The sequence below is a fragment of the Phaenicophaeus curvirostris genome, chromosome 7, assembly GCF_032191515.1.
Source record: "Phaenicophaeus curvirostris isolate KB17595 chromosome 7, BPBGC_Pcur_1.0, whole genome shotgun sequence".
NCBI classification, from domain to species: Eukaryota; Metazoa; Chordata; class Aves; order Cuculiformes; family Cuculidae; genus Phaenicophaeus; species Phaenicophaeus curvirostris.
In genome coordinates, this window is record NC_091398.1 from 21,123,163 (window position 1) to 21,135,048 (window position 11,886).

The 11,886-nt window shown below is 40.6% G+C and overlaps 1 protein-coding gene across 1 annotated transcript; it reads right to left on the reverse strand.

The window, feature by feature from the left end:
• Positions 1–2,166: 2,166 nt before the first annotated feature.
• Positions 2,167–11,223, reverse strand: KLHL41 (kelch like family member 41). Its single transcript, XM_069861154.1, has 6 exons — positions 9,665–11,223; positions 6,813–6,970; positions 6,613–6,720; positions 6,168–6,353; positions 4,336–4,482; positions 2,167–3,166 (listed from the first exon to the last, which is right to left on the reverse strand). Exons 1-6 carry the CDS (start codon positions 10,772–10,774, stop codon positions 3,055–3,057), a joined length of 1,821 nt encoding a protein of 606 aa, XP_069717255.1. The 5' UTR covers positions 10,775–11,223; the 3' UTR covers positions 2,167–3,054.
• Between the last annotated feature and the right edge of the window lie 663 nt (positions 11,224–11,886).

Genomic DNA, 11,886 nt, shown 5'->3' on the forward strand with positions numbered 1-11,886 from the left:
TGCCGGGTCCTGCACTTGGGGCACAACAACCCTATGCAGTGCTACAGACTAGGAGAAGTCTGTCTAGAAAGCTGCCTGGAGGAGAGGGACCTGGGGGTGTTGGTTGACAGCCGACTGAACATGAGCCAGCAGTGTGCCCAGGTGGCCAAGAAGGCCAATGGCATCTTGGCTTGTGTCAGAAACGGCGTGACCAGCAGGTCCAGGGACGTTATTCTCCCTCTGTACTCGGCACTGGTGAGACCGCTCCTCAAATCCTGTGTTCATTTCTGGGCCCCTCACCACAAGAAGGATGTTGAGGCTCTGGAGCGAGTCCAGAGAAGAGCAACAAAGCTGGTGAAGGGGCTGGAGAACAGGCCTTACGAGGAACGGCTGAGAGAGCTGGGGTTGTTTAGCCTGGAGAAGAGGCTGAGGGGCGACCTCATTGCTCTCTACAACTACCTGAAAGGTAGTTCTTCTACCAACCTCTCTTCCAACCTGGTTATTCTATGAGTCTATGATTCTATGACTGGTCCTTGCTAACAGAAATAAACCAAAATTAGACAAACCATGTGACCTGCCTACTCTCTAAATAAGACAGTGTACCAAAGAGCAAAATCAGGCTGAAAACTGAAGCAAGAATTGAGACCAAGAATTCTTCAGAGAGTGGCAACCACCTTGGTTACTGGTGGTTAAAAACATTGCTGGTTGATTTAACATGTTTCAAAACCATCTGCCAGTTACCAGGCTTCCTGTGATTGCACTCAGCCAGCGTTTGTGTCGGGAGGCGTAAGATACTGAGATGTAGAAGGAGACAGGAGAATCTTCATTGGAGAGAGTTAACTGTAGAGTGGTCAGACTCCTGCAGATCAGCCTGTTTCCAGAGGCAGTCCACAACTGCAGTTACTTCATGATGACTTGTAGCTGTGCCTGTCTCTTAAACACACATAGTGTGTGTTTTTTTGCCTTTTTAGTAGAAGCAAGAGATTTCTCTGAAACTGGGCAGAGGTTAAGCAACCGCAGTTCTGAATTGACCACTATACACCTGGCTTTTTGTTTTTTCGCTACTAGTAGAAGAAAATATTTGTATTGACTGAATACAAATCAGGACACTAATGAAAAACGAGGAAAAGCAGACAGAAGTGTTCTAAGCTGGAAGGTGCTTTCTTTCTGAGGCAGCCCTCATGTTTCTGGGATGACTGAAAAAAAATGGTAGATGATTGTCTGCTTACGGTATCAAATGGACAAGGGCCCCAAGACTTAGAAAAGGCAGGGCACATACGTAGAAAGACCATATGCACATTGTATTTTGTGTAACATAGACAAAATAATTATAGTATAGGATCTCGGAAGGTGGGCTACAAGTCATAGGGCTCTTGCACAACCCTGCTTCTCTACAGATGGCCTTGAAGTAGCAACCTTGGAGTGTAAGAAAGTGGCTTTAGCTGAAGTGACCAGTCATGGGTGGTCATGTGTTTGAGTTGAACCCTGCTTTCCAGGTGTCCAGCAGGCACTCTGTGCCAAGCCAGGTGTCTTCAAGCTATGTATGTATAAAGATACGTGAATATTCACAGTGGAAAAAGGATTAAAACTTACTATGAGTGGATTCAGAACAGGCATCTAAGAAAAACAAACCAGAAGAGTATTTCAGAAAAATTTGCTGCTTTTGATCCTTTGAAGCCATTCTTTCTAAATTAAGTCAGCAAGTGTTAGAGCAGATGGGCTGGTTAAAGCAGTGATTTAACTGGAGCCAATGAAAAGATGCCAAGAACAGCTGAAGATTTGGATGCTAGAGGGCAAAACAGAAAAGATGGCCCACACATTAATACTGGTGTACAGTAACATACTGAAGTGAGCTGTGATGGCTGGGCCTTTGCCAGATGTTTACCTCCATCTCCTAGGAAGGCAATGCAAGGGGTCATTTGCTAGTTGGAATTCCTATTCCGTCACGTGTGGTGAGCTGCTTCTCCAGTTTTCCTGCTACATCAGTTGTAGTTAGATTTAGAGTTATGACACTCTCTTGATTCAGCAGAGAAATCCTTTGAAGACCTGTAACAAAGTTGGGCATGCTCTGCTTTGAGAGACTGAGTGCTCTGGTTTAGGCAAAGGCCATACAAAGGAATCTGCATCCTGTCAGTCCGATAGTGATGCTGGGCTGATCACTGAAAGGGACACCATCAAGCGATACTATTATAGTTTTAAAACCAACGTTTAATTGTTAAAGGTTTCAACATCAAAATGCATGAAGTCTTTATTAGATGGAAAAGTCCTCTCTTCTGCAGCCATTTGCTGATGATCTAGGACTTTTTCATGAATGCTTGTTAATAGCCTTAGATCTCTGAGAAAAACTTCCATAAAATATTTGCTTTGGAAATAAATATAAAAGCATAAAAAAGTGGAAAATCCTTGTTACCAGAAGCCTAAACACATCATGTGAAACAGTAGAGCTGTATTAACTTTGTGAACTTCTCCCATCCCTCATGTCTGGATACTAGTGCAGCTTTGACTGAAACTGGCACTTCTCAGGCCACGCTGGTTTTCAATAGGCACTCCAGGCCCAGGCTAAGTTATTTTTACAAGGTTCTAATGAAAATATTTTCAAGATACGACTAAAGAATGTAGGATTTACATACCCTGCTGAAGGGGGTATCAGGCATACAAACAGCCAGTTAGAATAATATTAGCTACCTTCTAGTTGTATTTAATTTAACAATCTGTTCATGGGCATTGTTTGGAGGATAAGCCACCAGTATCCTGGACTGTCTGAGTGTAAGGAAGTATAACTCATTTTATTGGCAGTTTCACAGAGTGGAAAATGGGAGTTGTCTCTGAAATCTTCATTTATTCTAACTGATGTTAATTAGAAGTCTTTAGGAATTTAAACACTGGCAAAAATTCTGTTGTTGTTGATTAGCTACTAAATATCTTAAGACTTGGACAGACAGACAACTGTTTAACAGTTAACAGTGTAACTAATATGCTGCTACAAAACTGTACAATCTGGGGACATTTTCATGCAACAAAATCAGAAGAGCCTGTCAAAACTCCTGCACCGTATCACATTTTCCAGCATTTTCTTTACAGTTTTGATAACTTGAAGAGGTTTAAGCGTGTAGCCAGGCAGGAGGCTCCAGTAGCATATCGGATCTCTTTCAGTATGCCAATCCATTCCTTCTTTTCGTCATCATACCTACATGTAACAAAACAAGGGCAGAACACAGCTTCTTAAATTTTTAGTTTGATGCTTCATCACACAGCCATGAAAAGGAGGACAGCCCACACGTTGCAAAGGCCTGTAGGAGCCACGTGCTGAAGGTGCCACGAGAGGCTGCTTTTAGAATCACAGAATGGCTTGGGTTGGAAGGGACTTTAAAGATTATCAAGTTCCACCCCCGCTCCATGGCCAGGGACACCTCCCACTAGATCAGATTGCTCAAAGCCTTGTCCAACCTGGCCTTGAACACTTCCAGGGATGAGGCATCCACGACTTCTCTAGGCAACCTGTGCCAGTGCTTCACCACCCTCACAGTAAAAAATTTCTTCCTAATACCTAATCTAAATCTGCCTTCTTTCAGCTTAAAACCATTACCTGCATTCTATTACTACACTCCCTGATAAAGAGCCCCTCCCCAGCCTTCCTGTAGGCCCCCATTAAGTACTGAAAAGCTGCTATAAGGTCTCCCCCTTATACATATGAGTTGTCCTTTTCCTGGTCCCTAAAGCTTATTGCTGGCCTGTGTCATAGTTTAATTAGTCCCATAAACCTTCCTCCTTGTCTTAATTCCTTCAGATTCTTAAATATAAAGGTGTTTTTTCTGAGAACCCTTTCAATCCTGCTAGTTAAAACTGAATACCGTAGCAACTGAAAAGTTACAGCAGAGATGAAATACTCAATTGCTGATACCATGCTTTAGATAAAAAGAATTAAATCTAGGAGCCAGGGATTTCTGATTCCTTGGAACAATTACTCATTGGACTATGTGTTAATAGTACGCACAGACCTCTGTGTCTACAGCCTTTTCTGTGCAAGAATGCCACAAAACAGAGAACGTTTTTATGGTATACTTACAAGGCTAAGCCTGCCAAGAGATACGGCAACTTATTCTTTCACTATTTAAAAGACTGTGAGGATCATGACTCAGACCTTTCAAATTATTTGTAGGTGGAAGTAGTCATTAGATCCAAGTCTCATGTTTATTTGTTACTTTCTAACAAACATTTCTATCTGTCAGCAAGTGCTTTACAACCTGTACTATGGTTCAGTTCCAGCATTAAACAGAAAATTACCCTGCAATGTCTACAAACCTCAGTTTTAGAGAGGGCTTTCCACCAGGAAAGTGTGATTGAAATTAAACTTACTTCCATATGTCAGTGACTTCACTGGGTGCAAATTCTTTAGATTCAAGCTGTATCATTGCAAAGCCTCCAATAGCATACAAGGCTCCACTTAAGGTGACTAAACTGATGGAACTTCTCTCTTGGGGAAATTCAGGCATAATCTCCCACCTAAAGATGAAAAGAAAAACCTAAGTTAAATGAACACATGAGAAATATTCCAAACTGAATGCTCTAAAACTCACATACAGTGACATAGACTCAGGTACCAAGGACCCCTTGGTTCAGTAAAAGGAAAAATTCTGGGGTCTAGCAGTCCCCACAGGGACTTCCTGCAAGCCTTAAGTGATGACATCTTTCAGAGATCACTTCTTACAAGTCACCTGGTCCCACCATGAGTAATAAATATGCTTTAGACAGATGTATCATGCCCCAGCTACTCCCATTTTTTCCCTAGTTTCCAAAATGCATATTCAAGTGGTTCCTTAGCATAATTTCAAGTTTTCTGCCAATTCACACCTCTGAACATATAAAACACACAGACATCCCACTTCCAGATAATGTCAACATCAGAACTAATGGGCTAATTTGTCTCTCTTGCTTGTGTGACTTGACTGTAACAAAACGGAGTAAACCATGACAAGAAACTGCATATTTTTCAGACCACAAGCTGCATCTGTTTCTGAACAACGAAAGAGAAAAATGTACCAAACATCATGGTGATAAAATGAACTTTACCTTCCTTTGCTTTCTATGGAAAGCATAAAGTCCAAAGTTTCCTCACAGAATTACTTCTTGCCTAACTGACACGTTGTCTTGCTAAATTTTATAAGCAAGTCTCTTTGGGATAGCACACAGTTAAGTTAAAGCTTTTGTTGTGAGGCTGATGGCCGCATTGCCACCTGTCAGTGAAGACAGCACAGGCAAATGTGTTTATATAGGTGATAGAAGTACTTATTAATTTACAAAAAGGTACATCCAGATCCAGTGGCAAGTTTGAGCTATCATAATAAAGCTTCATGGATATAATTTTAAATGAATGTTTGTAAAATAAGTTGATAGGAAGGAAAAGTAACAAAAGTAACAAAAAGAAAAATTAAGAGTAGAAAGACACAGATAGAGAGGGTATAAACTCCTGGAAAATCATAAACATTTGAGGGATGCTGACTGAAAAAGACTCTGGCTGTGAGGAAGAAAGTGACCTAACTGCAGGTATGACTTACGCTCTTTTCTCATTGCTTTTTCTTTATAGTAATTGAGAGCATGCACTTAAAATTGAAAGTCTTCCTGGAGTTTTCATATTAAATAAATAAGCAGAGTTACCTGCCTGTCGCTGACCAGTGGTAAACGGTATTTGTCGAGACAAGGCAAGTGAACAGCAAGACCATATACTTATAAGAAATTCCTTTAATCCTGTTCAGGCACCTGATTTCTTTTGCTGAGGTTTCATGTTCAGTGCCAGTGCTGTCTTAACTAGACTGTGTGGCCTTTGCCCCTGTCTCCCACTTCCCCTGGGTTATGACAGCACATCTGTTTATGTGCCTGTGTGGTCAGCTAAAGGAAAATAATCATCAGGCTGGGGAAAAAATCATCAGGGGGTGGGTTATTTTTGCTACATGAGCTCTATCGATCACGTTTGCAAAGTAGCTGTGTAAGCATAGGAAACGCATGTGTGAGCAGGAAAAATGGCCAGACACACAGGCTTTTTAAGCTGCTGCTGCTGCCAAAGATGTCAATATAGCCCATGTCTTGGGGGACTATAGGCACCCAAACACCTTTGTGACTCTTGCCTCAGAGTTCCTGAAAGCCTAGGTGATAAAGCACTTTTTAAAAAATACCTTGAATATTGCACTCACTTATTGGTAGTCAGATCAAAAGCTTCAACAGATGCAGTAAGGCCCTCTTCAGTGACACCGCCTGCAACGACAATCTTGCCCTTATAGACAGCTGTTCCAAACATCGAACGAGCCACTTTCATTGGAGCCAGGTCTCTCCAGTCTCCTTTCTTGGGATTGTACACAAATAATCTATTAGTGCACTTCCTGGGGAGGAAAAAGAAAACCTGTGATCATCTCTAATGAACATTTGGATTGTTCCAAGTGAGACCTAGTTGAGGTGCATTATGTGGGTTTACATCTACCACCTTTCCTCTCCATGTGATCCTTTCTAGTATTTGACCTGGGAATCTTTGCCTGTCCGAAAAGCACTAATGACACCCATAGAACCTGATTTCTGAATGTGAGGACATATAATCGATAAAGGACCAACCACAAATTGTTGTGAAAAGATTTAGAGACTCACTTATCATCCGTTTTTCCGCCAAGACAATATATTAATCCGTTGTTCGAGATAGTAGCATGGCCATATACTTTGATAGGTAGTTTTTTGATCTCACCCCATTTCATTGCCCTGGAACAAGAAGAATATCACTCTTAGGCTCTTTCAACTAACAATGGGCTATTTACATGTCCCCAGTGGTCACAATTAAATGTTAAACATACACAGGATCATAGCACAATACTGAATCTAGAGACTCCTCCGTGCGAAGGTCCTTGCCTGCAATTACATAGATCTTGTTTTCCGACTCCCCCAGCCCGAAGAGACACCTGGCTGACGGCAGAGGAGGAAGGGCAATCCACTCGCTGGCAATGCTGTCCAGCTGAAAGAGCATCAGAACAGGAAGTGTTAGGAAACACAAATAGTAAAAATACACGCAAGGAACATTGTTCCACACAATTAATGTAACTGCACTCAGTGTCTCTTGACAGTTCATCTGCTTGTCTGAACAGCCTAACCCTCCCTCAGCACAGCTGAAGAATTATGACTCCTACCCACACATCCTTCATGGTGCTGCAACCACATCTCTGCATCTGCTTGCCCTCACTCATTCCCACGGTGTCTCTTTGCCTCTTTATTAAAGCTCTTCTTCCTTGTTTAAAGGTCCCCCACTCTCTGGGTTCCCTATCACATGCTGGAAAAAGTTGCTATTCTTCCTGCTTGGAAGTAGCAGACAGTCCTGCCATTCCACACCTACACATTTAGCTGGTTCTGCTCATCGCTACAATGAGAAATGCCAGACATCCTCACACCATTCCTCTCAATGACCAGAAAATATTACATGGCAAATGGCACAGAACTTTCTTCTGCAATTCCTAGAGCAAAAGAGGTGGTCTGTATCACAAATACCCTCAAAAGCTCCTACAATCTCTGAAGCCAAAATGAATTAAGACTTCAGGCCTAAGCAAAAAAGGCAGGCAGTACAGCTCTATTGGCAATGATATTGATGTTATCCCTACTGAAGTACTCCCACAGCTGTCTCAATTCACATCCAGAATGCTGACAACGCCTAAGGAGAAGGAGCAGCAGGAGGACAGAAGAAAAACAAAACAACTAAAACCAAACAATATTTTACAAGAACTGTGTTATTTGATTTTTGTTTTGATCTGAGAACTTACAACTGAATCTGAATAACCTCTAACTTTCAAAAAGAATATTTTTTCTCTTGTATTGCATTTAGATTTGCTTCATGATGTACAGGAAGCAAAGGTAAAATGTGAGTTTGCATGAGTGTAAAGGCACTTGATAGAAAGCAAGTGAAAGTTCCGTTGAAGTAATCAGATCTGGGTTTAGGTCAGTGACATACTTTTTCCAGAAGTACGTTCCACAGTCAAGGTCTCCATGCTAAAATACATCTCCCAGCTTTGACAGACCATCCCTACTGGACAGGAAGTTTCACTGCAACAGTGGAATTTAGTCCATGGACATAGACTGTGCCAGTCACTGGATGTGGGTGGTTTAATGACGAGATGTACCCATCACAGCAAGCTTAGTGAATCAGCCTTCAGGACGACACAGCTACTGAAAACAGGGTATAAAATAGTCATGCATTTTTGAGCCAGTGGCAGCCTTGTTTTCTCCTGGGTTGCTAGCAGCCAAATACAATGGTGACAGGCGCGCCACTGATGGAGAAAGGGAGATTTAAAATTGGCTTGGCACCACATTAACGTTTTAGAGGGAACAATAGCCACGGGGGGAAATGTAGACAAGTATTTTAACTATAGGCAGTAGCAGCAGCAAGCAAGCTTAAAGACAACAAGCGAGAGAGCAGGATTTCAGGTAATGGATGTAGACACATGAAGCAGGATTCTGAAAACTTCATCAACTTTTAATATCAGTCTTGAGGTTTAGTTTTTTTAAAGGCCCCTTTCTAGTAGCCTGAGACTTAGGTTATTCATTCTGGACTATATTTATAATGACATCAGCACAGTATTTCTATTAGGATAATATTTCTGTAGTAAGTTTTGCACTTCAGTGATGAATTATTTACATCTCCATAAGGAAATGAAATGGTGCTAATCCCTCTCTAGTAAACTAAGACTTCCCTCTCATAGATAAAACAAATGCCTGAAACCAACTCTTCCATGGTGTGTGAAATCACAGTGAGACATACTCCTATTAAAACCATTTGCATTTTTTAATAGCTGAAGGCTTTAAAATTCTCTCCCTGCTTATCACTCTGCTTTCTTTCATATTTAAACAGGAATTATTTCACACTTTTAAGCCAATGTGCCTAAAGACAGGACCTGGCTAGCAGCAGCATATTGCATAATTCATCATGAGATAGTTTAACTATCCCTAAAGCATGTAGCCAGGTAGCTAAAACCCCAACAGAATTAGTCTATGGCATAAGTATGTCAAACTGCAGTTTTGCTAATTTTTCTGAAATGTGTCACAGTTTATATTTATTGACTTTATATTTAAAAGGTTAACAAAGATATAAAATTACACTCTTGGTTGAAACACAGTATTTAGTGTAGTGACATTGACAGTTTGCCAAGAAAAAAAACTTCTACCTCTAAATAATGTACTTTAGAATGCTCTTAGGTTTTCAGATGCAGATGTGACAAAAGAACTTCTGGAATTATAGTGACAAAAGCGGCACTTAAAATATACACATTACTACTGTCATAAAAATAATTCGGATGCAAAAAAAAGAAAAACATCTCATTAGATCTAAAGCAGCAAAGCACTCAGCTTTCATGGAAGTTAACAGAAATTCACAAAAGGTATTTCACTAAAATATTCTTAGGCTTACATTCAGGCATTTGTACCATGAAAAATCTGGGCCTTCAAGAATGAAAGCCGGTGCCTGAATACAGTACACTGATCCTTTCGGTCTTTTTTGAGATCTCACCAGGGGCTTGGTCTTGAAAGAAGAGCTCCAAGTCCCTTGGTTTCATTTATCTCTCTGTGACAAGAATAGCTCTTTATAGATATTTCTATCTATATATCTATAGACATAGATAGCTCTTAGAAGCACCTGTTACCACACCAACAATTATAAAACTTATACCTGGAAGAAGTATGACTGGAAAGGCTGATCCTTGTTTTCCTCTTCCACATACAGTCCTCCAACAACGTAGACCTGATTTTGTTTGGTGACTATACTGGAATGATTTCTGGGAATCTGTTCTGCCAGGGCTGCTAGGTAGCACTCGTTTTCAAGAGGATCATAAGCCACTGCAGCAGTGTCATTAACCAGAAGAATTAGGTCTTTGACAAACATGCCATGCCTGGGAAGGTCATTTAGGTAGCCAGGCAGTAAATCTTCATCTCCCACATCGCCGTTGACCTCCCCTTTGCTTGACTTTTCTGTACTTTTGCTAGAGTCAGGTAGTTTCCCAGCAAAAGCATCCTTAATGATCTTTACTTTTTTCTGAAGGTCTGAGTTGCTTTTAATTATATCATCCTTCTCAACGTGTTCTTTGAAGTATTTTTCTGGCATAAGACGAAAACGTATGCAGTCAAAAATTTCCCCCAGGCTCTTTACTCTGTTCTCCTTGTCTGTTCGGACCCATCTCATTACTGCTTCAAATACCAGTTCTTCCTTTTCTACATTTAGGCTGTCAGGTGAAATAACTGAGATAAGTTCATGCGGGGCAAGCTGCATGAAATCCTCTTCTTTGCAGATCTGCACAAAATGATCTGAAACAAAATCACGGGCGGAAAATGCAAGCCTTGGGCAATCGAGCAGAACACCTAACCGGAGGATGGCCAGACAGTTACCAACAGCAAGCCTCTTCTGAAGGTAGGAGACGCACACAGTGAATACAGAAGGGATCTGAAAGCGACTGGCTAAAGCAAAAATGTCCTGCACGTTGGAATCGTTAAGATCAATACTTGCAGAATAAAGGTATTTGACAATCATATCCAGGATGCTGGGGTCAACGTTATCTAGAACTACCTCCTTCTTTTTCTCTTCATTTTGCTCAGATAAGAAATACTCACGAAAATAAGGGCTACATGCCGACAGAATCAGCCTGTGGCAAGGCAGGCTTCTGTCACCAGCTTTTAGAGAGCAATCTACAAACTTTTTCTCCTCGAGGAGTTCCTTGAGGCCATCCTGGAGAAGGGTGGATTGGTAAAGTCTGAGCTCTTCAGTGAGTTCCCTTTGGGAATCCATTTTGCAAATACTTGGGAAAGGGGAGGGAGCAGAAAGCTTTAGCTGTTGCCTGCCCAAAGGTCTGCCTGTAAAAAAGGCAGACCAATGCGCTTTGCCCTGCTTGAAGCCTCTGCAATTTAATCTCACTGGCTAAATATAGGTACCTACTCTTACAGGTCGGAATTTAGGATGGATGGTCTGGAAAAAAAAAGTTGCTCTCGCAGCTGTCAGACCGAAAGAAGCAACTGTTGCTTTTAGTCACTGTCATCAGGTTTTGCCATCATTCTCTACATTGAATCAATGAGAGTATATTCAATGTAGTACATTATTTGACATGAGTAAGGACAGCAGAATCTGGCCTTCAGAGAGAGCGCTATGAGCAAAATTGTAAATATACATGTTACCAAATATTCTGAAATAGAAATATTATTAATCAAGTTGTCAGCTGCCATTACTGCTCACTTATTCAGAGTGAATACATCTCATTGCTGCAAAGATATTTAAAAACTCCAGAAATTTGCATCAATTATATATGCTCTAAGATTATTTTTTTACATACCAATATCACATCTGCAATATCTTCAGATATTGATAAGAAGACTTTCAAAGTAATTTTGAGCTGCTTCTTAATAACCATTTGGTTGTATTTACTTGTAAACAAACCTCTAGTGTTTAGACATAAAATATACACTACTTAGGTCAAGTTCTGCTTTCAAAAATAACTTAAAATGAAGTCTTCACCCTCCCTTAATCCACACCACTCTTGATTTCAGATAATCAGTAGACATTAACAATCCTTTTAAGTTTGACTGTACTAGAAATGGTGTTAACTGCTGTTAAACTAAACTGAAAACAGTACACAGGAAAGACAAAACAGAGAATGAGAGACATATAACCCACCATATTTACACAATTTTACAAATATGTGATTTTAAAAACTTGAAAAAAACCCCAGAATTTAAACCAAAAACCCCCAAATCAGACAAGCATTTTGAAAAGTGAATTTAGAAAAATTACTTGTATGTGAGAGTTTCACAATTTAGACTGGGAACATTTAGATTTTGATTAAAGGTGGCAATACAGATCCAAAATAAATTTGAAATTTTAAGTTGTTTAATGTACCTTGATGCAGG